This window comes from Myxine glutinosa, chromosome 7 (genome assembly GCF_964187855.1).
Source record: "Myxine glutinosa chromosome 7, kmMyxGlut1.1, whole genome shotgun sequence".
In the NCBI taxonomy this organism is placed as follows: domain Eukaryota; kingdom Metazoa; phylum Chordata; class Myxini; order Myxiniformes; family Myxinidae; genus Myxine; species Myxine glutinosa.
The window spans coordinates 57,723,114-57,750,870 of record NC_136267.1 but is presented as its reverse complement, the minus strand read 5'-3'; the positions used below and the strand labels follow the sequence as shown (position 1 = coordinate 57,750,870).

At 46.9% G+C, this 27,757-nt stretch overlaps 3 protein-coding genes across 12 annotated transcripts in view; 2 read left to right on the top strand and 1 right to left on the bottom strand.

The window, feature by feature from the left end:
- LOC144888143 (uncharacterized) overlaps positions 1 to 27,757 on the top strand; it is a 1,118,715-nt gene that overhangs the window by 375,043 nt on the left and 715,915 nt on the right. The window lies entirely within an intron of this gene.
- Positions 1 to 27,757, bottom strand: part of LOC144892862 (uncharacterized) — a 473,149-nt gene that overhangs the window by 82,646 nt on the left and 362,746 nt on the right. The window lies entirely within an intron of this gene.
- LOC137431272 (uncharacterized) overlaps positions 1 to 27,757 on the top strand; it is a 109,144-nt gene that overhangs the window by 22,049 nt on the left and 59,338 nt on the right. Inside the window, exons 3-9 of one of the 3 annotated variants that reach the window (XM_078781786.1) lie at positions 435 to 577; positions 1,493 to 1,618; positions 2,407 to 2,491; positions 2,890 to 2,997; positions 13,208 to 13,342; positions 18,941 to 19,106; positions 20,260 to 20,335. In XM_078781786.1, coding sequence (XP_078637912.1) covers positions 435 to 577; positions 1,493 to 1,618; positions 2,407 to 2,491; positions 2,890 to 2,997; positions 13,208 to 13,342; positions 18,941 to 19,106; positions 20,260 to 20,335 — 839 coding nt within the window. The remainder of the gene's footprint in view (positions 1 to 434; positions 578 to 1,492; positions 1,619 to 2,406; positions 2,492 to 2,889; positions 2,998 to 13,207; positions 13,343 to 18,940; positions 19,107 to 20,259; positions 20,336 to 27,757) is intronic. The other 2 variants (XM_078781787.1, XM_078781788.1) reach the window with 2 other exon arrangements.

The following is a 27,757-nucleotide window of genomic DNA, read 5'->3' as shown; positions in this document are numbered from 1 at the left end:
GTTCGGATAAATGAATAATGGAAGTTGGAAAGAAGGAGGGAGCACAATTTAGTGGGGATTTTTTTGTTTTTTAAATGCTTTTCGATGTTATATTTTTGATTGTCTTTTTTTTTCTTTTTTTTTGTATACTGAATCGAGGCTCGTGAAAGAGCTAACATTTACTTCACAAACAAATCAACCAGACAAACAAAACACACAAAAAGAGGGAGCGGAAAACAAGATGGGGAGAGATGGGGAAGCACACAAACACAACATTTGAGAGCAGGGAGATGTGTGGAAGGGAGAGGGCTTGGGGGGCATGGGGGCATAAAACATGCCATGTTCTTGGCATGTTTTAAAATAAAAAAGAATGCTGATTCTGATATGAGTGATTCTTCAGCATTTGAAACAAGAATTAAGAGGTTGCTATCCATGTTTGTCTGATTATGATTCAGGTGCAAATCACATCACCGAGCACTTGTGCAAAAATAATCCGAGTGCATTGCCGTACTACACCTGTGAACTATGTGATGTTAGTGCTTCACGGATGTCGATCCTGAGCCACCTTGTCGGATTAAAGCACAGGGAGAATGTTGTGGTAAGTGTTTGTTTCTTAATTCTTTTCTATTTATCTATTCCACCCTTGTCTTCACCGATTACATCACATTGCTGTGATGAAAAGCCTTTGATTGCTTTGTGTGCCAAGCATGAATCAAACTACATCCAAATGTTTCTACATGGTGAGCAATTTGAAAATAGGATTATCATGTAACTGTGGCCAGTTGGTGGCATGTTTTTGTTATTTATTTGCGTATTTAATTTTTAGCACCTCCTCCTGTGTAGCTCCCTCTGATGTCTCAGATCTCCAAACCTTCCCAGCTCTTCCAGGACACATCCATTCTTCCCTGAATGCCTTCCTGCTGACACTCCCAAATTCCAAGCTTTCAGCACACCTAAACTCTTTTGTTCCTCCATTCTCCTGTTTGTGGAATTGCCTTTCTGAGACGGTTCACTTGCACACTCTTCCCTCCATGTCTTTAAACAAGCGGTGCACCAATGTCCCACGACATTCTCCATCACTAATTGTAATCTTTTTAAAACCCATTAAGCTGACCTAACCCGACCCTTTCACTTGCAGATTCCTGTTTCCTCACATCCCATGTCGCCCCTTGTCCTGTTTATTGATTCGCTTGTTCATTTTGTCAAACCTTGGCCCGACTTTCACGATTTTGCTTCTTTACCTTTTGTTACCTTGCTCATCCATTGGCCTACATCTTCGATAAATTAATAAATAGTGTCGAGATTAGATTTAAAAGGATTTTTTATTTCTGTAAATTTGAAAGTTCTATCCAAAACCGAAAGTTTAAATGTTGAGATTTTGTGCGAGCTTACTCCCTCCCCACACCTGCCATTTTTTCATTCCAACAACAAGAATTGGTTTCATTCTAACAACGCATTATGCTCATAAGTAAGTGAAGGATTGCACTGAATAACATGATTTTGTGTCTTGCAGATGCAATATCAAAGTGGCAGCATTCCGAAAAAATTTCGATCGATGAAAAAGACGAAAAAAAGGAAGATGCTGAAGAAGTTTTGTTTAGAAATTTCAAAGAAGGAAGAAAATCCATATTCTTTCAAAGTAAGCTGCACTGCAGACATTGCCGATCATGCACATGGTTTGCAATGCATTTACCGCTGCCTAAATCTATCAGAGAAATTATTTTTAAAAAGTGAACAAGAAGAAAAAGACAATGTCCTAGCCCCCGTGGTTTTCGTAATTTTGCTGTATGGAGTTAAAGGCCGAATGTCGGCCCTCTTTGGTTGTATTACAAAACAGAAGCTATTGCATATCTACATTCTCATGTGTTGTCCTTGTGCCAAGTTTGAACAAAGTCGACCCATGCATGTCGAGAAATGGTTGACGAGACCCAATCCAGAAGCTCCCGTTTTGGACGAAGTCCAACGGGACCCAAAAAAAAAGGTTCTGGAACCCAGTATTGCTAATTGAGTAAAAATGTCGACGATTGTGTTTGTTTCATGTAAAAAGTCCTGTCTTGTGTTGACTTCTATGTCTGCAAGTTCAATTTTTTTTTTTTTTTTTTAAATCCTTGTGCTTCCCTTCATTTCGCTGTTGTTGTTTTTCTCCAATAGTTAGCTATTGTGGGGACACCTTTATGTACCTGCTTCCTCCCTCCCTCATCTCCCCTCTCACCCCAAAAAACTTGCTTTGCTCATTTTCCTTCATTTGATTGCTTCTCACTTTGCTGGATCATCAACACGTCGACCTAGTTTGTTTTTACCAATGGATAGGTACTTTTCAAAGCATGGAGAACCCTGCATACAGTTTCCCCTCCCTTCTTCCCACCCCCCTCCCCAGCATAGGATCTTTAAGAAGTTTGGTTTGTTGAAGTTGGAATTTTGTTGCAGATTGTGCATGAAGATCAGGAAAAGTTTGCTCCACCGGAACCGCAACCAAAGACCAAAGAAGCGATTGAACATCCTTTGCCACATGGTAATGAAATAGACCCATAAAACCCCCCACCTTTCGAGGCCATTTTTCCGGCAGAGCAGGGGTTGGCCTTTTTCGGGCACCGTGGTCCCCTTTCTGAAGCAATGTTTTATGGCCGGATGCCCTTCCTGCCGCCAACCCTTTTCGTCGCCTCTTGCAACACACAGGGAATTACCAGTGAATTGGAACTCAATTTGCCGACCTCAGAAGGATGACAGGCTGAGTCAACCCCCCTGGCATTAATTTAGCGATCGACCGGGATTCAAACCCAGGATCCTAGGATCCAAAGCCGGCAGCCTAACCGCAAAGCCAACACCAGGCTATTGAAATAGACCCATGTCGTGCATAATTTTCAGCTTTGTTAATAAGTTATAGTGAAATCAATCCTGACACTTTTGCAGAGAAAGGAGTGTTTGGTCCACCATGGAAGCAGCCAAGAATGGATTCAAGCTTCCTTGGAGACATCCGAATGCCAATAGGACAGAAGGATATTGGAATGCGAATGCAAGGTTTGTGGAATGTTGGGCTGGGTGGGGGTGGGGGTGTTGCGTCAGAGGGGGAGAGTTGGGCATGCGTGTGTGGTGGATGAGCGTGTGGTTGACTAAACGGGGAACAGGTAATAAAAGAAAGGAGACTCGTAAGTGGTCAGATCGGTTGGCAGAATGAGTTGCGAGATCCAACCTGCTCCTCAATGGGTTTTCCAATGCATACAGCTCCTCCATTGGATAAACACGGGGGCACCCATGCAGGGAGATTGTGGTGCATAGAATCACAGTCGTATGCTACGAATTGACTTGCTGATGCAGGAATGCCCTAGTACTGCACCACAAGTAAGACAATGCTGCTTTTCATCCACCCTTGGGGTGGAGGGAGGAAGGGTGTTGCAAATTGTTGTGTCTGAGGAGGGGTGGTTGCTCTTGTGTGTTGGAAGGCGGTGTTTGCGCTGTGCATTGAAGATGCCTGGCTCAGTTTACTTCATCTAACCACAAGTCACCTTGACCAGAATGGAACCTACACTACATGGCAAAAAGTATGTGGACACCGAATATCACACTTGTATATGCTCTTCGAACATCTCATTCCAAAATCATTGGCATTAATATGGAGTTCCACCCCCCCTCCCCCCCCCCCCCCCCTCCTACTTTTGCTGCTATAACAGCCTCCACTCTTTTGGGAAGGCTTTCCACTAGATGTTGGAGCATTGCAGTGGGGATTTGTTTCCATTCAGCCACAAGAGCATTAGTGCGGTCAGGCACTGATGTTGGGCAATTAGGCCTGGCTCGCAGTTGGTGTTCCAATTCATCCCAAAGGTGTTCGATGGGGTTGAGTCAGGGCTCTGTGCAGGCCAGTCAAGTTCTTCCACACCAATCTCAACAAACCATTTCTGCACAGACTTCCCTTTGTGCACGGGGGCATTGTTATGCTAAAACAGGAAAGGGCCTTCCCCAAACTGTTGCCACAAACTTGGAAGCACACAAACGTCTAGAATGTCATTGTATGCTGTGGCGTTAAGATTTCCCTTCACTGGAACGAAGGGGCCGAGCCCGAACCATGAAAAACAGCCTGAGACCATTATTCCTCCTCCACCAAACTTTACAGTTGGTACGATGAATTCGGGCAGGTAGCGTTCTCCTGGCATCTGCCAAACCCAGATTCGTCCATCAGATGGCCAGATGGTGAAGCGTGATTCATCACTCCAGAGAACGCGTTTCCACTGCTCCAGAGTCCAATGGCGGCAAGATTTACACCACTCCAGCCGACGCTTGGCATTGCGCATGGTGATCTTCGGCTTGTGTGTGGCTGCTCAGCCATGGAAACCCATTTCATGAACCTCCCGACGAACAGTTGTTGTGCTGATGTTGCTTCCAGAGGCAGCTTGGAACTCGGTGGTGAGTTTTTCAACCGAGGACGGACGATATTTATGAGCTCCGCGTTTCTGCACTCTGCGGTCCCGTTCTGTGAGCTTGTGTGGCCTACCACTTTGCGACTGAGCTGTTGGTGCTCCTTCACGTTTCCACTTCACAATAACAACACTTGCAGTTGACCGGGGCAGCTGTAACAGGGCAGAAATTTGATGAACTGACGAGTTGGAAAGGTGGCATCCTATGACGGTGCCACGTTGAAAGTCACTGAGCTCTTCATTACGGCCCATTCTACTGCCAATGTTTGTCTATGGAGATTGCCTTGCTGTGTGCTTGATTATATTTACCTGTCAGCAATGGGTGTGGCTGAAACAGCCGAATCCACAAATTAAAAGGAGTGTCCGCATACTTTTGGCCATGTAGTGTATGTTCGTGTGTTATTTATTGATTTTCCCATCAGCCTTTAACACAATGCAACCATTTACCTTTCTAAAAGTTTTGAGTGACCAGTGCTTGAACCCCCATATCATACTTTGGGTGGAAAGCTTGTTTACGAGGCCGTGTCTTCAGCAGGTGAGGGTGAACGGTAGTTTATCAAAGTTATCAATCTTGAATACTGGTGATCCACAAGGCTGTGTATTGTCACCTCCACTGTTCAGTTTGTACACCAATGGATGCGTGGCTCTTAAATAAGTTTGTAACTTTATTAAGTACGCAGACGATGCCGCCATCGTTGGCTGTCTTTCCAATCAATCATCCTTTGTATTGTACATCGATGAGATTGACACATTGAACAAGTGGTGTGGAGACTTTTGTCTTACTCTGAATGTGTGTCAAACTAAAGAGATTATTTTGGACTTTTGGAAACGTCACAATCATGACCCCTCAACCATAAATGGTGGTAAGGTGGAAATTGTTAACAAATTTAAATACCTGGACACCATAATTAATAACAAGTTAACTTTTGATGGAAATACTGATTCTGTATTTCTGTACAATACATCGATGCAAAGATTGTATCTTCTCAGGCAGTTGAATTCATTTGGTGTTAGCTCACGTGTGATGCTGATGTTGACCAATTTCTAACTGATTAGTGCTTTGTCATTTAATTTGATTTCCTGGTACAGTTATCTTAATGTGCGGAATAAGTCACGATTGAGAGCGGTCATGATTCTGGTATTTAAAGTGTGTGGATCTTCAACCAGTCTGGAGTCTCTGTACTTGCGAGCATTGAAAAGGAAGGCGGTGCAGGTGTGTACCGATGAAAGTCATTTCTTGACGGACTTTTTGAAAAACTGCCATGAGGGAGACGCTTTTGTGCAAGGCGGTTTGAACGCAAGGCTTTTAAAGGTGAATGCTTAGCTTGCAATCAGAGCCGTCTCCCTTGACATATCTCGTGCTTTCGATACAGTCTGGCACCTCGCCCTGCTCACAAAACTCTCTTGTGGTGTCAATGGAAATCTCCACACATGGCTCGTGGACTTCCTCTCCTGTTGTGGTCAACATGTGGCTCTAAATGGCATTTTCTCATCTCCCCTTCCTGTCCAGGCTGGAGTTCCTCAAGGCAGTGTTCTGGGCCCTGTGCTTTTTATGGTCTTCATTAATGATCTCTCCTCTCCGGCCCAGCTTCCGCTGCTCTGTCTGTGCTTTGTCCCCCAAATATTCCTGCAGGACATATACAAGATCTGTCAGCAACCCTCTTCTGGTGAAACTGCCAAAATCAAGACTCTCTGCTCACATTCACTCATTCATTCCTATTTTTTACCCACCTCTGGAACAAACTCCTACACTCTCTTCAATCCCACTCCTTCCTCCAGGTCTTCAAACAGCTGTTCACCACCATGTCTTATCTTCCCCCATCCAAAACCGTTATCTTTTCTACCCCTGTTAATACACCCCAAATCCACCTTTTTCAAATTTCGTTTTCTTTCCTGAAAGTCCTTGTGGTGTCCATTTGTTTATTTGTTTTGTACCATGTGTCCTCTCCCCTCCATGGACCTTCCACTGTCCCTGTTCTCTACTGTTGTTGTGCTTCCCTCTCTCACCCCATCTTGTTTCCCTCTGTTGAGGAATTTAGACCTGAAGTAATTGATGAATCAATAATTCAATGTCCAAACCTTTTTCAGAAGAAGGATTGACAAATTTTAATTCCCGAGGAGGATCTCACTTTTGTTTACGAGAAGATACACAGTAAGAACAATAAACCCTTTCCAAACCAAGAAGAACACACTGCAATTCAAGAAGAGCACACTGCAAGATACAAGAAGAGCACACTGCAAGATACACAACAAAATCCTCAGTCAAAATCCTAAAGCTCTGCAGTCCAGAGCATCCTTTTATACTTGTGAAGAAGAGAGAAATGGGGGTGGGGCTGAGGGAGACAGGGAGGAGCTAAATGGGATTGGTTACATGAAGAGAAAATGGGGAGGAGAGTGGTGGGGATTGGTCGGAGGGAAAGATCAATGGGGAAATGCAATTGATAGGTCGAGTGAAATGCTGGGCTGGGCAGACATCCCGCTGAGTGGAGAGATTAGGTCTGCATATCAAAATATTCCTAATGAGGCACATCTGTTCTTTCCATTGTCCATATCAGACTATGTGGAGCCATAGTTCTCATGTTCGATACTACAAGGATATAGGAAAGGTCATTCACTGACTATCTCAATGTAAACTACAAACTTTATATATTTTTACTTCTTAAACTTCGAAATATTATCTTCGAAATACCTGAATGAGTTTTGCAAGCACATATCCATAATTCATTCATCTTTTAACATTATTGTTTCACAGGATTTGAGCATCACAACTTATAACTTTTCAATCCACCGAGATTCAGGTTATAACTTCAAACCTGCATGTTTATTAACTGTCTTGACAATTCAGTAGATGCCTATAATTTTAATTCTTGCCTTTGGAAAAAGATTACTTGGGAACCCGACCCAGTTTTAACTCAAAGTGCTGGAGATAGCTCCCCTACTGAAGCAAACTTGCATGCAATAAGGAAGCCCTTATTTAATTTATGACTGCATCAATTTATAGGTATTTATTTCCGAATTGTTTTCTATATGGATTTTTTTGAAAAACAAGACTGCATACAATTTTTTTGATCGTTCCATACGCAATTTTTAAGATGTTACAACTCATTCATGAGACCAATTTGTATGCGGAGCAAGTGGGAAGAAAGAGAGATACATGTGAACCCATCCCCCACAGGCCTCGTCATATGGGTGGGAGGGAACACATTCCTTCACCTTGATTAATTTACAAAGTATTTTGCATCTCACTGTGATGTTAACCACAAACAATGTTCGTTACATATTCCACACTGAGTTAATTCTACCATCTGGAACAGCTACAATGAAACCAAGTTTGTTTAGCCAAGACAAACAAACATTGCAAATAGTTACGTGCTCCTCCCTGACCTCCTGGTCTCCTTTTACCCCCGAACCCCGGGAGGAACCACGGCAGAAAAGAAATATGTTATTCCGTGTCGAAATCAATATGGAAACCACACCAAGAGTTATCCACAACCAAATAATATATTAAAGAACAGACAGGAATCACGATACAACAATAATAGCAATAAGCCATACAATCAATATTTTAAGATGGTACCACCTTCTCTCGTAACTTTACTCAAACTCACGACACTCCCAAGGAATGGAACGGAGCACTCCTCAATGTCTCTATAACTCTCCAAGGTGAAGTTGATTCGCTCCAGCGATCGTTGGAACAATGTCCGATCAAGATCAATCGAGGCGTCGGCGGTCGAAGCGACACAAAAGTCACGTGGTCCAACACCCAGAAAACTCGCGGTAGAATAGAAAACCCCAAAGACGCGCGCCGACGTGCACATTCGCCGTTCAATCAGCGAACCGCCGTGTAATCTTCAAACGTCGCTTTGGTGCACACCCATCCCCGGCAGACCACCGGAGGATAAGACCAGCCGACGTGGCAGAAACCTTTTCCGATGCACGCAGCGCGCGGGGCAAAATGGTTGACGGCTCTCACTCGAGCCGGAGCCTCTAGGCAAGGATTTTCCGGAACCTCAATGCCGATACCTGACTACGCAGGTTCCTCAATATTCCGGCGATAACACCAATCGCACAAACTTCCTTTCAAGGTCTCAAAGTTCACTCGCGACGTTCGCTCGACCACGCCCGTTACGGAGCTTTGACATGCGTCTCCCCGACCTTTGCCTCACGACCTCTTCTTCCTCGCTCGTCGTTTTCGCGTGCACGATCCGATTTCTTGATCATTTTTACCATGAGCGCTTTTAACCTTTTAATCACAATAACCATTTCCTTTAAACAACAATAACCATAATACTTAGAACCAACAATAATAATCATAACAACGATAATCGCCGTTTCCTTCCAACCCCGATAAGAATAATAATACATAACCAGCAATGTTACAAGTGGATGAAAACCACAACCACGGAAGGGCCGAATCCGTAACACTTCCCCCCCTCAAGAAAGAAAGTTTGAACACAACGAAAACTTTCTTTGTAGGCAAACTCTGTAAACAAACAAAGTAAACTCACAACCCAAATCATCAATTCCCGTGAACCACAATAATCAATATTTCCCAAAAATAAAGCAACAAACTTCGAACAACCCACAGAGATTTCCAAAGTTAATTGACTCTGGACAAAGCGTCAGCCACGACATTGTCCCTGTCCTCTACGTGTTCAATTTCCCAGATGGACTCCTGCAAAGCCAAACTCCATCTCATCACCCTCTGATTTTACTTTTCATTTCGTTTGAATGAAGGTTAAGGGGTAGTAATCAAAAACCCAAAGTCAAGCAAATCTACAGCACTTTTCCCGGGAGGCCGAGCTGAAAGCCAGGTTCAATGGTGGTTGGGTGGTGAGGCCTGGAAGTATTCACTACATGGACGCCTTTAGGAACATGGAGTTCACGGTTAGTCCATGCAGGAAAGTTCACTACATGGACGCCTTTCGGAACGTGGAGTTCACGGTTAATCCGTGTAGGAATTTTTGCTCGGCTTCTCCGCAGCAGTCAGTGCTTCAACTCTTTCTAACTTTCGTAATCATCACGGTTGGACCGCTTGTCACTGTAGTCCCGGGAATAGCGATCTCCTTCTCGGCCCTTATCCTAATAATCCTTCCTCCGGGAGCTGCTGTAACTCTAGGAGCCTCCATAATAATATCGGTTGTGGCCACCACCAAAACTACTACTCCGTTGTCCTCCTCTGTAGCCCCCTCACCGCCTACGGGCTGCCTTCTCTACGGCTATGGTCTGACCCTCCAAATCCTTACCATTCCAATTCTTCTCTGCCTCTTTGGCGTCCTTTGTGCTTTCAAACCTGACAAAGCCAAACCCTCTTGACTTGTGCGTTTCCCTGTCTTTTACCAACCGCACTTCCAAAAGCAGTCCATTTTTGCTGAAGACAGAGGTCAGAACTTCTTCCTTTGTTTTGAAGTTCAGTCCACCTACAAATAACTTGCTAACCTTGTCGCCATCCCTAACTGGTGTGGTGTTATTTTCCCTACTGGGCTTTTTAACAACCATCGGGTTACCATAAACTTGACCACCGGCCAAATCATTCGCGATAACAACAGATACTCCCTCTACAGGAAGAGTGGCTTGTAAACCTACGGTGATCAGTCCTGACACCATATCGGACTCCAAATGGATGGTATGAAGTGGAGCTCTAACACAGCCACCAATCCCCTGTAAACGAACACTATCACCAGTTGCCGTCTCCTCTGACAATGGCAACATGCCTTCAAGCATTAAAGATTGATGTGCTCCTGTGTCCCTCAACACCTTAACAGGTCTCCGGTTAGTCGGGTCTCCACACAGTGACACCAACCCCTCTGAAATAAATGGTTGGTAACCCTTTTGAGGGCGATTTCTCACATTGGCCATTGCATTTGGAGTTGTACTAGTCGAACTCCGCTCCTGATTTTCCTTTCCTAGAGTATAACAGTGGGACATCAAGTGTCCAGGTTTATGGAAAAAAGCGCAAGTATGCCCGGAGGAGAACCTCGTGGTTTGTCTCGAGCCCCCCGGAGGATAAGTCTGCCTTGGAACCGCTGTCTTCGGATTTCTAGACGTCGTGGTATCAGAGTAGTCCTCATATTCATCTCGAGGCCGCTCCCATTAATTTTCGTTCTCCGCCCCTGATGTACCATAGCTCCCCTGGCTCGGTCTAGGCGAGAAGTTCGGTTTGTGGAACCCCATCCTGTGTGTTAAGGCATAGTAATCTGCCATGGTTGCTGCCTCATACAGCTTTGGTACTTTCCTTTCCTCCAGATGTACTTGAATGTCCTTGTGGATACACTGTTGGAATTCCTCCACCAGGATCAATTGTCGCAATAGTTCGAAGTCTTTCCCAACCCCTTTTGAATCACACCACCTGTCAAACATGGTTTCTTTCATTCTGGCAAACTCCACATGGGTCTCACTCTCCCTCTTCCTGGCATGCCGGAATTTTTGCCGGTAAGCTTCCAGGACCAATTCATTGGCTTTGCGAATGTTTTTCTTCACTATCTCATAATCGGCACATTGGTCAATCAGTAAAGCCGAATAAATAGTTTGAGCTTTACCCACCAGAACACTTTGCATTAACATGGTCCAGGACTCCTCCGGCCTTTTTAGCAGTTGAGCCACTTTCTCAAAGTGTGAAAAAAAATTGGCTACATCCTTTTCATTGAAGGGTGGAACCAGCCTCACATGTCTGCCAACATCCCAGGTGTTCTGACTAGGTGTCGAACCAGTCGGCATGGATGGTACCTGTCGTGAAAATGTATCAAAGTTGAACCCAGGTGTGATGCTCACTTAAACCACTGAGAGGCGTCTATAAGACCTCGGACGTCCGCGACTCCGAGCCACTCCTGCGACATTTACTCTATGACATGTAGACTCAGATGGTACGTACATGCAGATATTCTAGGCTTGCTTGCATTGACTAATATTATCGATCCTTCCGATATGATGCCAAGATCCTGATATATATATTGCATGATTGTATTCTACAGGATGATGCCAGAGATCTGATTGTTATTAAACCTACCTATGGGACAAAGTTGTGGACTTGATTGATTTCTACAACACTTAATAACAATCAGTCTCGCCGTCCACTCGAGAACAAGAGGCGAACATGGCGGGACACAGGATGATCCAGGTGCCGCAATTTGCAGCCGACCCACAAGCAGCGGATTCAGGCTCGGAGCTGACTCATTGGCTAAAGACTCTGGACAATCAGTTCAAAGCCCAGGACGCCGCTGTCACTGATGAAACGAAACTAGAAGTACTTCAGACTAAAGTACACCATAGCGTCTACAGGGGAATCGACCAGTGTACTACATTCAATGCAGCTGTGACAGAGCTAAAAGGAATTTACATTAAGAAACGAAGTGTGGTTTATTCCCGGCATCTGCTCGCAATGCGGAGTCAACAGCCCACTGAGACGCTGGACCATTTCGCACAAGAGCTACGACGTCTGCTTGCTGATAGTGCTCCGGAGGTACGCACACATGAGCAAGTACAAGATGATCTTGTACACGATTCTTTTGTCTCAGGAATCAGCTCTTCAACCATTAGACAAAGACTTTTGGAAACTGCGGACTTGACATTCACGGAAGCTTTACGGCTGGCGCACGTATACACTGAGGCTCGGGAACAATCTAACGCCTATGACCACACACGTGTCACTGCGGGGACCTCTCAACAAGCCCGACCGGAGAGATCTACCGCCGAGGACATGGGAGCAGACTCGACTTCACTGCCGGAGCCCCTGGCCTCTCCCGAGGAGGACCCAGATTCCGGCTTGGCGGCAGCAGCAGCTGCAGGACCAAAGCCTGGACGAAACGCTATGTGTTACTTCTGCGGGAATCGACAACATCCCAGGTCGGCGTGTCCGGCTTGGGAAGCGATATGTCATTTGTGTTTGACAAAAGGGCACTTTGCAAAAGTTTGCTGAAAAGCTACGCGGGGCAAACGAACTCGCGCGACCTTGAATGGGCCTATCGCCGAGCAAAAGGGCCGAGCACAGAGCGGGGCGCCTCACCCGACTTTGATGAGCGGCGCACCTCCTCGTGGGCCCCTGGCTGCGCGCTCGACCTTGGTGAGATTCATCGGGCCGCCAAAACAAATGGCGCAAACACGACCGAATGCGGAGCGACTGTCCTTGGCTGGTATCCGAACGTCTCATGATGGCTTTGAGACTCCACGCGTGACTCTAGCGCCATCCGAAGGCTGCTCGTACGAACTACAAGCTCCTGCTTCGGCAGGGGAAACTGCAGTTGGCTTCGACACTTCTCACGTGACACGAGCGCCATCCGCAGGCTGCTCGTATGAACTACGCGCTCCTGCTTTGGCACGGCAAACTGCAGTCGGCTTTGAAACTACGTGCTTGACACAAGCGCCATCCGGAGGCTGCTCGAACGACCGGAGAACTGTAGCTGGCGTCGGATCTACACGCGAGGCGCGATCATCTCGCTCGGATGGCTCAATACCTGCCGGTCCACCCGGCCTGGCTCAGGCCATTATCCCACTTATGATCGAAGGCATTTTTGCTCGGGCTTTAATCGATACGGGGTCCACAGATAGTTATGTCGATCATCGACTGGTGCAAAAACATGGATGGCCGATCCTTGGGACAAGACGTCGGATCTTTATGGCCTCCCAAGGGCTTAGGCTCAGCACAAAAGGGGAATGTCGATTGAAGCTTGTGATAAAGGGACGCATATTTCCAGATGTACATCTCATGGTCTTACCTGCATTATGTGCTGATATTTTGTGAGGACATGATTTTCTTAAGCGACATGGACGTTTGGAAATGGAATTTGGTGGTACTGATACGCTTGCTGTGTGTGCACTCGCAGGGATGGAAATTGAGCCTCTGTCGCTGTTCCCCAATATGACCACGGACTGCACACCTGTAGCGGTAAAATCTCGGCGCTACTCACGAGCTGACGCGCAATTCATTGCGGAAGAAACGGCCCAGCTCTTAAAGGAAGGTATCATAGAACCTAGCCGGTCGCCGTGGCGGGCCCAGGTCTTAGTGGTACGAAGTGAAGCGCATCGCAAATGCATGGTAATCGACTATTCGCAGACGATTCATTGATTTACACAGCTGGACGCCCACCCTCTACCGGGGATGGACGCACTGGTTCGACAGGTGGCCCAGTACTCGGTCTATAGCACTCTCGATCTGCGTAGTGCGTATCATCAGATCCCCATCTCCGGGGCCGATCGCATCTGTACCGACTTTGAATCGGGTCAAAGGTTATACCAGTTCACCCGATTACCTTTTGGGGTGACAAACGGGGTTCTTGTTTTCAGAGGGCTATGGACGACCTCATCGCTAAGGATATCTTGACAGATGTCTTTGTATATCTGGACAATCTTACGGTTTGCGGGCATGACCAGGGCCATCATGATGCTAATCTGAAGCGCTTCCTCGAGGTCGCGCAGAGGTATCGCCGAACCATGAATGAGGCTAAGTGTCCTTACTCCATGTGCACGATAGATCTTCTGGGGTACACCGTGACCCATGGCTCTGTTGTTCCAGATAAGGAGCGTCTGCGACCCTTGCTCGATATGGCCCCGCCCTGCGATCGAGCTTCGCTGAAGCGTGCTCTCGGGCTGTTTGCCCATTATTCTAAGTGGGTGCAAAATTTCTCCGTGAAACTCCGCCCACTTGTGGCCTGCGAAGCGTTCCCCATGAGCCCTGCCGCCATGGCTGCTTTTCGGGGCCTTAAGTCCGACATCGCTGGCGCCGCTGTAGCAACAATCGACGAGCGCAAATCTTTCGTCTTGGAAAGTGATGCCTCGGATCATGCGATAGCGGCGACTCTCTCCCGGGGGGGTGGGGGAGGGGGCGCCCTGTGGCTTTCTTTTTGCGGACTCTCACCTCCGCGGAGCGGAGGCATTCGTCTGTCGAAAAGGAAGCGTACGCGATCGTCGAGTCGATTCGGCGTTGGCGTCCGTACTTGCTCGGACGACGCTTCCAAATCATAACGGACCAACAGAGCGTTGCGTTTATGTACGACACCTTACATGCTCAACGCATTAAGAATGAGAAAATCACTCGCTGGCGTATCAAACTCGCCGACTTCTGCTGCACCATCAAATATCGCCCTGGGAGGGATAACCTGGTCGCCGACGCCTTATCGAGGCCGGCTCCGTGTGCGGGTCTCATGTCTTTGGAGGGTCTGCGCGCTTTGCACGGCACTATGTGTCATCCTGGGGTGACGCGTTTCGCTCATTTTGTGCATCGTGGTAATCTGCCGTACTCGGTTGAGGACGTCCGCCGGGTCTGTCGCGACTGCGCTGTATGTGCGGAACTCAAACCGCGTTTTTACAACCCTCCCATGGGGACGCTGGTCAGGGCTACTAGACTGTGGGAGAGATTGGCGATGGATTTCAAAGGGCCGCTGCCGGTGTCGAGTAACTCTCGTTATCTGCTCACTATCGTTGATGAGTACTCGCGATTCCCTTTTGCTTTCACATGCGCAGATATGACGGCCGCCACAGTCATACGGTGCCTGCAGAACTTGTTTTCTATGTTTGGCTATCTGGCCTACGTGCATACAGATCGGGGTGCGGTGTTCCTGTCCCAGGAAGTGAGGAGCTTCTTCCTCCAGAATAATGTCGCTTCTAGCTATACCACCCCGTACAGACCACAGGCGAATGGGCAGGTCGAACGCTTCAATGGGATTATATGGAGGGCCGTCACGCTAAGCCTCAGGACCCTCGGCCGGGGCCTAGATAAATGGGCTTGGTCACTACCTGCGGCGCTGAACTCGATCAGGGCTCTACTATGTACGGCCACCAACCAGACTCCTCTCGAACGGCTGTTCCACCACCCAAGAAGCTCGGGTAGTATCCGATCTTTACCTCGTTGGCTCGCTGAGCCGGGGCCGGCCTACCTCAAACGTGCAGTTCGCACGAGCAAGTACGATCCCTTAGTGGATGAGGTGCAGGTACTCCAGGCTAATCCCGAGCATGCTCGCGTGATGATGGCAGATGGACGTGAGTCCACTGTCTCCGTACGCCATCTCGCCCCTTGTGGGGTCATCGACCCTTACGGGGACATCGACGAACCAATTTACGAGTTTATGGACTCTCCCGATGCTCCGCCTATGGAGCATCTGCCGTCCCTCCCATCGCCAGATACACCCCTGCCTGAAGGCACTGTGGTGCCCCCTCCGACGCCTGCCTCCAGCGGCTACTCCGATGCAGGGGACTCCGGGCTTGGGGATGTCGTTCCCGGTAGTTTCCGGACCCGTGCTGGCAGGGAAATTCGCCGCCCTGACTGCTACGGATGGACCGACTGACATGGACTGACATCACGAATCAATTAATGCTGTCGCATACTTGATTCCTGCCTAGCGGCAGTGTAGTTCTAACAGCGGGGAGAATGTAGTGAAAATGTATCAAAGTTGGACCCAGGTGTGATGCTCACTTAAACCACTGAGAGGCGTCTATAAGACCTCGGACGTCCGCGACTCCGAGCCACTCCTGCGACATTTACTCTATGACATGTAGACTCGGATGGTACGTACATGCAGATATTCTAGGCTCGCTTGCATTGACTAATATTATCGATCCTTCCTATATGATGCCAAGATTCTGATATATATTGCATGATTGTATTCTACAGGATGATGCCAGAGATCTGATTGTTATTAAACCTACCTATGGGACAAAGTTGTGGACTTGATTGATTTCTACAACAGTACCTCTCCCCGTTCTTTCATTACATCCAGCTCCTTGAGTCTAATTTCCTGCTGAAGCGCCATTTCACGGTCCTTTAACTCCCTTTCGGCTTTTCTCCCCTCTGCTTCGAGTTCCCTTGCAGCTCTCCTTTCCTCTGCTTTCTCTCTTCTAACCTTTCCTGGAGGTCTCTTTCCACTCTCCTTTCTTCTGCTTGTTTCTCTTCTAACCTTTCCTGGAGTTCTCGTTCCTGTGCTGCTCTTCTTTCCTCGAGTTCTCTTTCAACTCTCCTTTCCTCTGCTTTTTTCTCTTCTAACCTTTCCTGGAGTTCTCTTTCAACTCTCCTTTCCTCTGCTCTTTACTTTTCTTTTTTCTCTTCTAACCTTTCCTGGAGTTCTCTTTCTTCTGCTTTTAACCTTTCCTGGCTCTGCAATTGCATCTCCAGTTTCCGGAGCTCCACATTTTCTTGTTCCTCAGGTAACCAATCCAAGGCTCCCTCTTCCCATGTTCCTTGTCCCACCAGAGATTCTATCACCAAACTCTGCATCTCTGCTTTCCTCATATTCGTTCGAACCTCCAAGCTAAAATGTCTGGCCAATTCCAAGAGGTCCGATTTTAATAACACTCTGAACTGTGCCTCACTAGGGGTCACTGCAAACTTCTCTGCGTCAAAGTCCATGGTGGCTATTGTTAACACCTGTTAACCTTCACACAAGAAATAAAAAATAAAATTTTTTTTTTTTGGGGGAAAGATTTGGGAATGATGGGAAAAGTTCCAAATTTGGGAATTCTGGGAATGTTAGGGAATTCTTTCCCAGACTAAATTTAGGGAATTTTAGATCCCGGACGCAGACCCAATTTCGAGCCCACGAGTCAATTGGACGAGCCCCCAATTTCTGTTACGTGCTCCTCCCCGACCTCCTGGTTTCCTTATACCCCCGAACCCCGGGAGGAGCCACGGCAGGAAAGAAATATGTTATTCCGTGTCGAAATCAATATGGAAACCACACCAAGAGTTATCCACAACCAAAGAATATATTAAAGAACACACAGGAATCACGATTCAACAATAATAACAATCAACCATACAATCAATATCTTAAGATGGTACCACCTTCTCTAGTAACTTTACTCAAACTCACGACACTCCCAGGGAATAGAACCGAGCACTCCTCAATGTCTCTATAACTCTCCAAGTTGAAGTTGATTCGCTCCAGCGATCGTTGGAACAATGTCCGATCAAGATCAATCGAGGCGTAGGCGGTCGAAGCGACGGCGGTCGAAGCGACACAAAAGTCACGTGGTCCAACACCCAGCAAACTCGCGGTAGAATGGAAAATCCCAAAGACGCGCGCCGACGTGCACATTTGCCGTTCAATCAGCGAACTGCCGTGTAATCTTCAAACGTCGCTTTGGTGCACACCCATCCCCGGCAGACCGGAGCATAAGACCAGCCGACGCGGCAGAAACCTTTTCCGATGCATGCAGCGCACGGGGCAAAATGGCGGATGGCTCTCACTCGAGCCGGAGCCTCTAGGCAAGAATTTTCCGGAACCTCAATGCCGATACCTGACTACGCAGGTTCCTCAATATTCCGGCGATAACACCTATCGCACAAACTTCCTTTCAAGGTCTCAAAGTTCACTCGCGACGTTCGCCCGACCACGCCCGTAACGGAGCTTCGACACGCGTCTCCCCGACCTTTGCCTCACGACCTCTTATTCCTCGCTGATCGTTTTCTGGTGCACGATCCGATTTCCTGTTTCATTTTTACCATGAGAGCTTTTAACCTTTTAATCACAATAACCTTTTCCTTTTAACAACAATAACCATAATACTTAGAACCAACAATAATAATCATAACAACGATAATCGCCGTTTCCTTCCAACCCCGATAAGAATAATAATACATAACCAGCAATGTTACAAGTGGATGAAAACCACAACCACGGAAGGGCCGAATCCATAACACAAATGCAGAGCATTGTGAAGATGGAAATTAGTTTTTCCCAAACACAATGGGAATGCCAAACAAGCCCCTTGAATGCTAATTTACTTCTCCATTGGGTCAGTCAACGTGGTGCCTTCACCTTGAAAACAATATTTTTCAAATTAATATCTTTCTGCAACCTATTTATTGAACTCAGTATGAAAAACATTTTATATCTATATTTGAGTGTATTTTAAAAGCATAACGTATTCAGATTTCCTGAATTTATTACTCGACACTGTACAGGATAAATTCATCATTTGGGAAGACCTGGTTCAATTTCCTTGACAGTTATGAATAGAATTTATATACAAACACTCTCTATATTATCAGTTTATCACTAAAGACAAGGATTTAGAATATTTAGACCTATTTGTGTTGTCTAATATGTATAAACTTATATGTATCATGGTAAATAGTTTAAATTTCTCGCTGTTGTAATGGTGACATAAAAAACCCAATTTTACCCAATGCCAGAGATAACTTGCCGACTGAAGACAACTTTTAACTCATTGATGGAAGTCATAAAAAAAACTTGCATACGAGATAAGTAGGTTTTAAACACACCATTTTTACTGGAATAAATTTGTAGCCCAGGTTGTTGCTCCTGAAAATCTCTCGGTTCACAAAATAATTTTACACTTCCACACCGCTCCCTTTATTTTTTGTTTTTTGTGTTTTCTGTTTTTGTCTGTTTGATGTGTTTGTCTTCCACAAGCCTCGACTTTGTATACAAATAATAATAATAATTGTATATCCATGAATTTTTGAGGATGGCATTTGGAATATTTTTAATATTTTGTGCACCATTTGTGAAATTTTTTGTTGCTCAAACATTTCAAAACCATATGCAATTGACTTGTGATTTATTTTTCAAAAACCACTTTTCCCATCCTTGCTTTTGCAGCACAAATGCAGGGTGCATTTGGTTGGGGGTTGGGTGGAGGACCATGTCTCCCTCAACTTTTGCCACATCTGCCTGGTTTCCATCAAGGTTTGCCATGTCATTCTGACCTCCCTCGACTCCATCCCCGACTTCAGTTGTCCTTCGATGATTTTCAGCAAGACAGCAGGTATAGTGTCATGGATGAAGTACTTGCGCTCATTTACATGGAAGTATTGCAGGGCTTGAGGACTTGAATGCATTTTTTTGTGTACCAATTCGAGGCTCATTTTAGAGCTAACACATTAAACATAAAATAAAGGGAGACAAGACTGGGAGAGAGAGGTAGACGCAACAACAGGAGAGAACAGCGACATTGGGAGATCTGTGGAAGGGAGAGGGCTGGGGCGGGGTACATGGAATAAACAAATGGACACTACAAGGACTTCGAAGAAAGAAGACGGAATTTGAAAAGGTGGATTTTGGGTGTATTTATGGGGGAAGAAAAGATCAAGATTTTGGATGGGGGAAGATAAGAGATGGTGGTGAACAGCTGTTTTTGAAGACCTGGAGGGAGGAGTGTGAGAGTTTGTTCCAGAGGCGGGAAAAAGAGGAATGAAAGAGTGAAAGTGAGCAGAGAGTCTTGATTTTGGCAGTTTCCCCAGAAGAAGGTTGCTGACAGATCTTGTGACATTGCTGACATGGCCCTTATCTTGTGTCTGAGATTGAGGGGTTCCTTCCAATGTTGGCAGAGTTGAAGCAGCAGGTCCAGGTGACAGTGACCGAGGTCTGAATATGAACTCATGGTTTGAGATCAGGCTGTTGGAAAAAAGTAAGGATTTAATGTCAACTGCGATAATTAATTCCTTTACTTTGCTTGCAATTGCAATTACGCTAATAGGCCTGCAGTTAAGAGGATCTGTTTTTCCACTGTATTGTTGTGATGTTTGCTGACTTCCAAGTGGATGGGCAGTGTGCTAAAGAAAATGAGAGTGGAAAAAGATCAGAGAAGATGTTCAAAAATGGCAGAGCATATTTTTGGAACACGTGTGTTGATGCCATCAGGGTCTTTGCAGAATCGGGGTTTAGGGTTGGTTTCCAGGATCTTTTCCACCTTTTCAGGTGAGGTTGGCAGTTTTCAGAGCAGTTGCGTACAAGAGGATCGGTGTGTTGGTAATGTGAGATTTGGAAGCAAACTTAAAGTTGAGGCATTTGGTTTTCTCAGTTCAACTTGCTCAGGTTTATTGCTTTTTTCTTTATTGGATGCATTTTGAATGATTTTATGGAATCGTACTTTTAAATATTATTACTCTACTCCCTTTTCATATACTTTTAATTTTCAGAAAGCACCGAGAACTTCAACACCAGGACCAACACCGCTTTGAAAGCAGAATGGGGGACAGCAACGGAAATGATTATGTGAGAATATTTCTAACTTGTGGAAAGTCCATCTTGGTGACCTTCCATTGAAAATCTTTGTTACCACAATAAATTGTGGTGGTGGTTCGTTTGTGTGCAATGCCTCTCGATAATCAGTAATCTGGTCCTCATTTTGCTGACCTTGGAAGTATAACAGGCTGAGTCAACCCCACCTGGTGTTAATTCAACAGTTGGCCAGGATTCAAACTCAGGACCCTTGGATCCCAAGCCCTCCACCCTAACCGTTAACCCAACACCAGGCTTAGGGTGGTTGGAGGCAGTCATAAGAAATGCTTCAATGTTTGAAGAGCCCTTCATCACAGTTTTAATTCAACGTTAATTCAATGGGATTCAAACTCAGGACCTTAAGATCCCAAGCCCGCCGCCCTCACCATTCGGCCAACACCAGGTGATACCACATTAAATTATGAATCATAGAAGGGATTTCGACCTCTTACTTCACTCATATGCTCTTTTTCACAAAAGTATAACTAAGTTCTACAATCTCTTGTATCTCATTCTACCACCTGCCCCAACCCCCCCCCCATACCCCCCCTCCCATACCCCCCCTACAGGGTGGTCCAGAAAACCTGGGCACATTTTGAAGAACGATACCTGCAACAAACAACAAAATTTATTACTGTTATTTGGTGCAAAACAAAACATGATAACTCGTAAATGGATGTGACTGCTTCAACATGCACTGGCATCACGTGATACGCAACAGGGTGAGGTGCATCACGTGATATGGATCTGGGTGAGCTTCGCTCACTGTGCTGCACGCGTTTGTCTTTGCATTCGTTCAGTTCATTGTGAATTAGACGCTCTAATATGACGGATCATATCGTGAGACAGAAAATACATGCTGTTCGCTTGTATTCTGAATCTGCAAATTCGGCTGAAGTTCACAGACAACTTGTCAAAGAATGTGGCACCGACGCAATTGACAGAAGAACCATCGGCAGAATAAACAAGTAGTTTGACGAAACCGGCAGAATTCTTCCAAAACAGTCACCAGGTAGGCCTCGTACTGTTCGAACTGAGGAAAGCAGAGCAGTCATTTCACAACAACTCGACAGTAACACACCATTATCAACTCGTCGTTTGACAAATGTCACCAACATAAGCCGATCATCGATTCAAAGAACACTAAAATACCTTAATGCGAAACCCTACATACCCAGATTAATTCACCAACTATCTTAGGATGATTTTTACAGGCGCGTTGAGGCATGTGAGACATTGCTTGGGTTAATGAATTTGTACAATGATTTGCAGAACAGGATCTTGTGGTCAGATGAATCCAAGTTTACTTCATCTGGTTCTGTGATTTGGCACAACAGCGTAATATGGGCAGGAGACAACCCACGATCTACTGTTGAGCACAATGCCCAGTATCAAGCTAGTGTGTCCGGCTGGTCAGGCATTTCTTCTGGAGACATTGTTTGACCAATATGTTTCAAAGAAAATGTGAATGCTGCAAATTACCTTCTAATGTTGGAGCAGCATGTATTTCCACTCATTGATGGCCAAATGTGGTTCATGCATGAATGTTGCACCTGCTCATTATGCTGCCAGTGTACGCCAGGCCCTTGATTTGAACTTTACAGACAAATGGATTGGCCGTCGTGGTCCAGTTGAATGGCCGCCGCCGTCTTGTGATTTAAGAACACCCTGTGATTTCTTCGTTTGGGGTTTCCTCAAACAAAAAGTGCATGCGAGGAATCATACGACCCTTAGAGACTTGAAACAATTCATCCGTAACGAGACTTGCCTTAACGACTGAGACATGCAGAACTGCGTGTCAGAGTGTGTCAGAGTGCAGTTTGAACATTTGAACTGATCTGTTTCATGTATATTAGACTGATTAGACTGTTTAACAAGTGATCATGTTTTGTTTTGCACCAAAGAACACTAATAAACTTAAGTTGTTTTTTGCGGGTATCGTTCATCAAAATGTGTCCAGGGTTTCTGGGGCATTCTGTGTGTGTGTGTATATATATATATATATATATATATATATATATATATATATATATATATATATATATATATATATATATATATATATATATATATATATATATATATATATATATATATATTGTTGTCGTTTTAGAACCCTCACTTTGTAAATAATTCTTGTAAATATTCCATCATTTAAAAGGTTAAAGGTCGCACCCATAGTTAGGCCACAGCAACACGTAGGACAACATAGGACTTTCAGTTATTTCCTTATTATGTGTCTAGTTAAGGCTGTGTTCCCAATCGTTGAATCTGCGTTGCATTAATCAAATAAGATAGGCCCCATTCGCTTCTTTTCCAATCTCTCTCTCTCCAAGCTACGCCATTATGCACCCCTACAGTCCGGGCTTGTCTCTCCCCAAATTGTCACGTGGTTTGACTAGCAGCGTTCGCTGCATTGAGCCTTCGTCGTCGCCTTAGCGATCGCTCCAAACGCCATTGAACATGCGGCCTCAGGCCGAGGAAAAAGGGGGCGGGACACAAGAACGAGGTGTGGCGACGTCAACCCACCATCAAGGGTGGAGCCGGTGAGCCCTCACCAACCAACCAGGGCTGAGGTGAGCTCACTGGCGGGCGTGGTGTGATGAAGCGCGCATTGATCTCTGAGCGCATTATATAAGCGCACGCGCAAAGCCCTGTGACGGACTGATCCAGGAGCGCACATTTGCAGGGGACTTGGGGACTGAGGAACTGCGTGAGGGAGCTCGTTTGATACGAACGGCGTTTGATATGAACTGCCTGTGATACGAACATTGATCGGGAGAGAGAGAGAGCTTTGGCACGAACTATGTATTACGTACGCCGCATCCCATTCTCCCCGATATATGTAACGTCTGCTCGTGGTCAACGACGATGCGGCGCGCTGCCGGCCTGCTTCCATCACCACCACGGCACGAGTCGGGACCGGACGAGGAGCCTGGGCCTCTGCTTGGACCTTCCCCCCTACCAGCTACCATCCCGTGTGAGTGTGTCTGTTTGTCCTGGGGTAATAAGTTAAGACTGTTTAGTTAAGGCTGCCCTGTTTCCTTTTATTATTCTTCTTCTTCCTGTACATGCTTTCCTTTCCTCTTCTTTTTGGCTTGTAAATAAATTCACCTTGTTCTTTCTTGGTTTTTCCCGAATCCGATCGCCTCCGTCCTTTCTTTCAATTGAGTACCTGTGGCACGATTAGGAACCGCTCAGGATCGGGTTTAGTTTTACTGTTAACGGCTTGGATCGCGGATCGCTAACCGCTCAGCATTTACCATCCTATCCGCGGTTCGAGCGGGAGTTATTTCCCTGCTTTACGGTCGGGTTAGTAAGTAGGTACTTGGGACTTCATTGACCAATCACCCTAGCTAAATCCAACCGGAAGGAGCATCATAGCTTCCAGGATTGGGGGACGGCCAGCTTAAAAGACAAGGGGATTAACCCCCCCCCCCCCCCCGATAAGGGGAGCGCCGACCCCCGAATCCGCAACAATTGGTGTCGGGGAGTGGGATTTGGACCCGAACCAAATTTTTTATATCTGGAAAAAATTTGGTCCAAAATTACGAGCGGCCAAAAAATTTTTTTAACATCCAAATTATAGTCGAGCCATGGATAATCAAGGCGATCGGATGCCGGTGGGGGTAGAAAATGAAAAATTAATAACCCAGGACCCCCGGGAAGAATTGGGAAAAGAGGGGAAAATTGATAAGGGTGCGGCAGCTGGCAAAGACAATGGCGGCACCTCGCACATGGCAACGAGGGCCGCGCCCGCTGCGCAAATGGGGGTGATAGATGTGGAGGCCTTCATGATGCAATTCTTAGCGATCATGGGAGTGTCAAGACAGGAACTGAACAAAGAGTTGGATCAAAGGGACAGATTGAAAAAGGCGGGGGAGAACATTGACCGCGAGTTGGGCGGGAAAGGCACAATGGTATGCGACGGGGTAGCTCGGCTTGAGGAGCGCGGGAAAAGCGAAGTGGAGCAAGGCACAGCCGGGTGGACGGGTATAGAAATCGCGACCCGGGGTATGGGAAAGCCGGCGACCGCAGAATTAGAAAATTCTATTTTATTAGCGCCAGCGGTCGTCGAGGAAAAATAAATTAAAGAATTAATAATAGTGGAAATTGGGGTTGAAAAGACGGCGGAGTTAGTACATGAATCGGAGATTGAGATGGAATGTACTCAAAGTCTGAATTCACATCGTGATGCCGTGCTTAACCAAATGGAAAGTTTGCAGGTGCCTGTGGAGAAGAGGATCCCGAAGGTAAGCCGGGCTGTATATGGTGCTAAAAGATTTTGCGGGAGAGTGTTTGGCGCAAAAAGAGTTTTCGCACGCTTGGGATCCAGAAGGCACCCGGGCGTTTGTGGAAGGTCCGTGGTGCGCTGTGTGAGTGGAAATGGCGCGCGTGTGCGAGCGGCACCGGAGCGTGAGTGTGAAAGCGAGGATGAATGCACATCGGAGTGTATGTGTGACAAATGCGGTACGGAGTGTGAAATGGATGGAGAGAGTGTGCGTGAATGCACACCTGGGATGGTGGTGGAGCGTGTGTGTGAGAGCACACCGGAGCGCATGATTGGGTGTGCGGTGAGGGATTGCACACCAGTGGGTAGGTGTGCGCTGAGTGGGTGTGCAATAGTGTGCACACCCGTGGTGAGTGTTGCGGAGTATGTAACAGAGGAGTGGTGTGTAATGGAGTGTGCGAGTAGAATGAGTGCGCATGAGTGGTGTGCACCTGAGTGTGGAACAAGAGAGTATGCACGGAGAGAGAGTGCGGTGGTGGAATTGACGGAGTGTATGGGATGTGTGAATAAGAAACGGAACGAGCGGTGTGAGCATGCGAGGGGAGCATCGACGGTAACCGGGGCAGCGGTTAGGCTGACGGATAGCCGACGTGAGCTCTCAGGGTGTGGTGTGGTGCGGCGGCCGGCGGGGATCGTTGAGGCGGTGCTTCTGCACGGAGCGCCGTACACGATTCGGGCCGGGTCCCGCCCTGTATGGTCGGTGCCGCGTCGTTCAGGCGAACGGCATGGTTTCGGGGGAGAAAGGCCAGGTCGGACCTTCGCCCCCTGGCGGTGGCGGAGTTCCGACCGGGTAAGGTTGGGTCATCGGGCCGGAGACCGCAAGGGTCCGCACCGAGATGGGCCGTGGAACCTTGGACCGAGTATGCCTCCTCCCCAGAATCGATTCCGGACGGGCCCAACCCACAGTAGACTGACCATCCGCACGGATAGCCGGCTTTTCGAAGCCGAGCTGTAGAAAGGCATTCCCGCACGAGAGGCTCAAGTATAATGGACGATTAATGATGGCAGTAGTGATATGAATGGTAGTTGTACCATTCACTATTTTGGGCAGAGGAGCTATAGATTATTATGGGGTGGCTGTACAAACCTTCCCGGGAGGGTTAGGATAAATTATTCTGGACCTAGAAATGACCATAGGTGACTTTAGATTTAAGTAGTGACATTGTACCTGTAGTGGGGACGTAGAGTAGGGTAGTTGGATGATAATGACATGGGATGTGCAGTCGTATAAGGGATGACGGGAAGCACGAGTTGTAGAAGGGAGTAGATAGATTAAATGATGCAGTGTGTTTGTGGTGTGGTTTATTGAATGAGGAATTGGTATGAGAGTCTTGATGGTGAGCATATTGAAATGAGGAATTGAGAGGCAATACTCGGGAAAGATGTGTGTGTGAGCGTGGGAAAATCTGAGTGCCTGAGGCAATGGCTTGGGGAAGTGAAAGTATATTGAGCAGAGTATTGAGGATGTGTGTGATTGTGCATTGAGTGATTGGCTTGCATGGTGGCAAGTGAGAATGGTTGGATGGAATAGATGGTCTGGAGTAAATGGAGTATGGACTGGATGGTGTGGAGTGAGTATTGTGGAATACGTGGAGTGGAGTGTATGGTGCGAAGGTGTGAATGGGGGAAGGATGTACCCCTTCACGAGTACCCGGGGAGGGCAGTTTAAAGTTAGGTAGAGGGAGTAGGTAAATTTGGTGGATATTGACATCTGTGGTGCTGAAAGTATCAGAGTACTGCTTGGATGGGTGCATTGGTGGAGTGAAATAGCTGGGCGTGTGGCCTGTTAGTAAGAATGGTTAAATGGGCACTCCGCCACAGGTAGTCTGTCGGCCAGGTGAGGCCGCAGGTAGGCTCTGGGAGCCAGGTAGAGTTCAGTGGGGCCCGAGGATCCTATGGAGAGGACACGGGTAGCCCGATGCCAGAGGGGGCATTAGTGGGGTAAGGGAGCCAGAGGGCCTTCCTCAGGTAGGTTAGGGTGAGGAGCAGGTAAGCTCGGGTGGCGGCGGTGTGCAGGTGAGCGGACCTGCTGGTGAGCCACACGACCCAGCCCCGAAATTGTGCGAGGGCACAGAGAGAAAAATCGGGGGAGTGAGACCCCAAATTGGAGAGCACCACAGTATGTTCAATGGGAATTGGTTTTTAGAACCACATAGAGTAATGATGGCCAATGGATTGGCAGGGGAAGACCCCGGGTAGTGTAAAAGTGTTAATGTCATTTAGAAGCATAGATAGGAGAAAATCTCTTCGCACCATCCGCATCCACTCACCGAGGTGACAGAACTCCACACCATGTTTTGCAAATGTTTGGGAATGAAAGATGCATCTCGACGTGGGTAAGACATTGTTTGTTATTCCATCTCTTCCTCCTTAGGAGGGATTGATGACGAATTTGGAAGTAGGGGAGATATGGGGGACGAGACAGTAGAGACGGAATTTGTAAATGTGTGGATTGTGTAAATATGGGGTAGGGGCAAGGGTAGGTTAGGTGACATGGGGGGGACGAATGCTAGGGACGAGCTTTCTCCGCTCGCTCTCCGGCGCCCTTCATGTTGCATTATTTGTATTGATGTGCACCCTTGCGCCCTGCCCTGCTTGTCCTTCCTTCCCCACTCACGGACCATTGTCTTTTGTGCCCAGGGGGGGGGGGTGGGGGGGAGGGGGGTGGAGTGTGCAGGTGACCACAGTTGTGCGCCCGCACCCTTGCTGCCTCCGGCCTGCACTAATGCACCATATGGACCACACATTCTGTGGCCTAGCACCACCTTATGGACCACACGTACTGTGGCCTAGCATCTCTGCTGGGACCGACCATTGTTGCCAGCGGTATCTGGTTGCGGACCACTGTGCTTTGAGTGGCATCTATGCCATGCAGTGGACCACCTACGTTGGCCCTGCTGGCCAGAAATAATAAAAAAGCGGACGCGGTTTGTGCCCTTTTTATTTAAATAACAGCAAGCAAGAAGACGACCAGAAGCATCGGCCCTGGGAGGGTACCCTCGCAGATGATAGCAAGTACCCTCGCAGATGATAGCAAGTACCCTCACAGATGATAGCAAGTGCCCTCACAGATGATAGCAAGTACCCTCGCAGATGATAGCAAGTACCCTCGCAGATGATAGCAA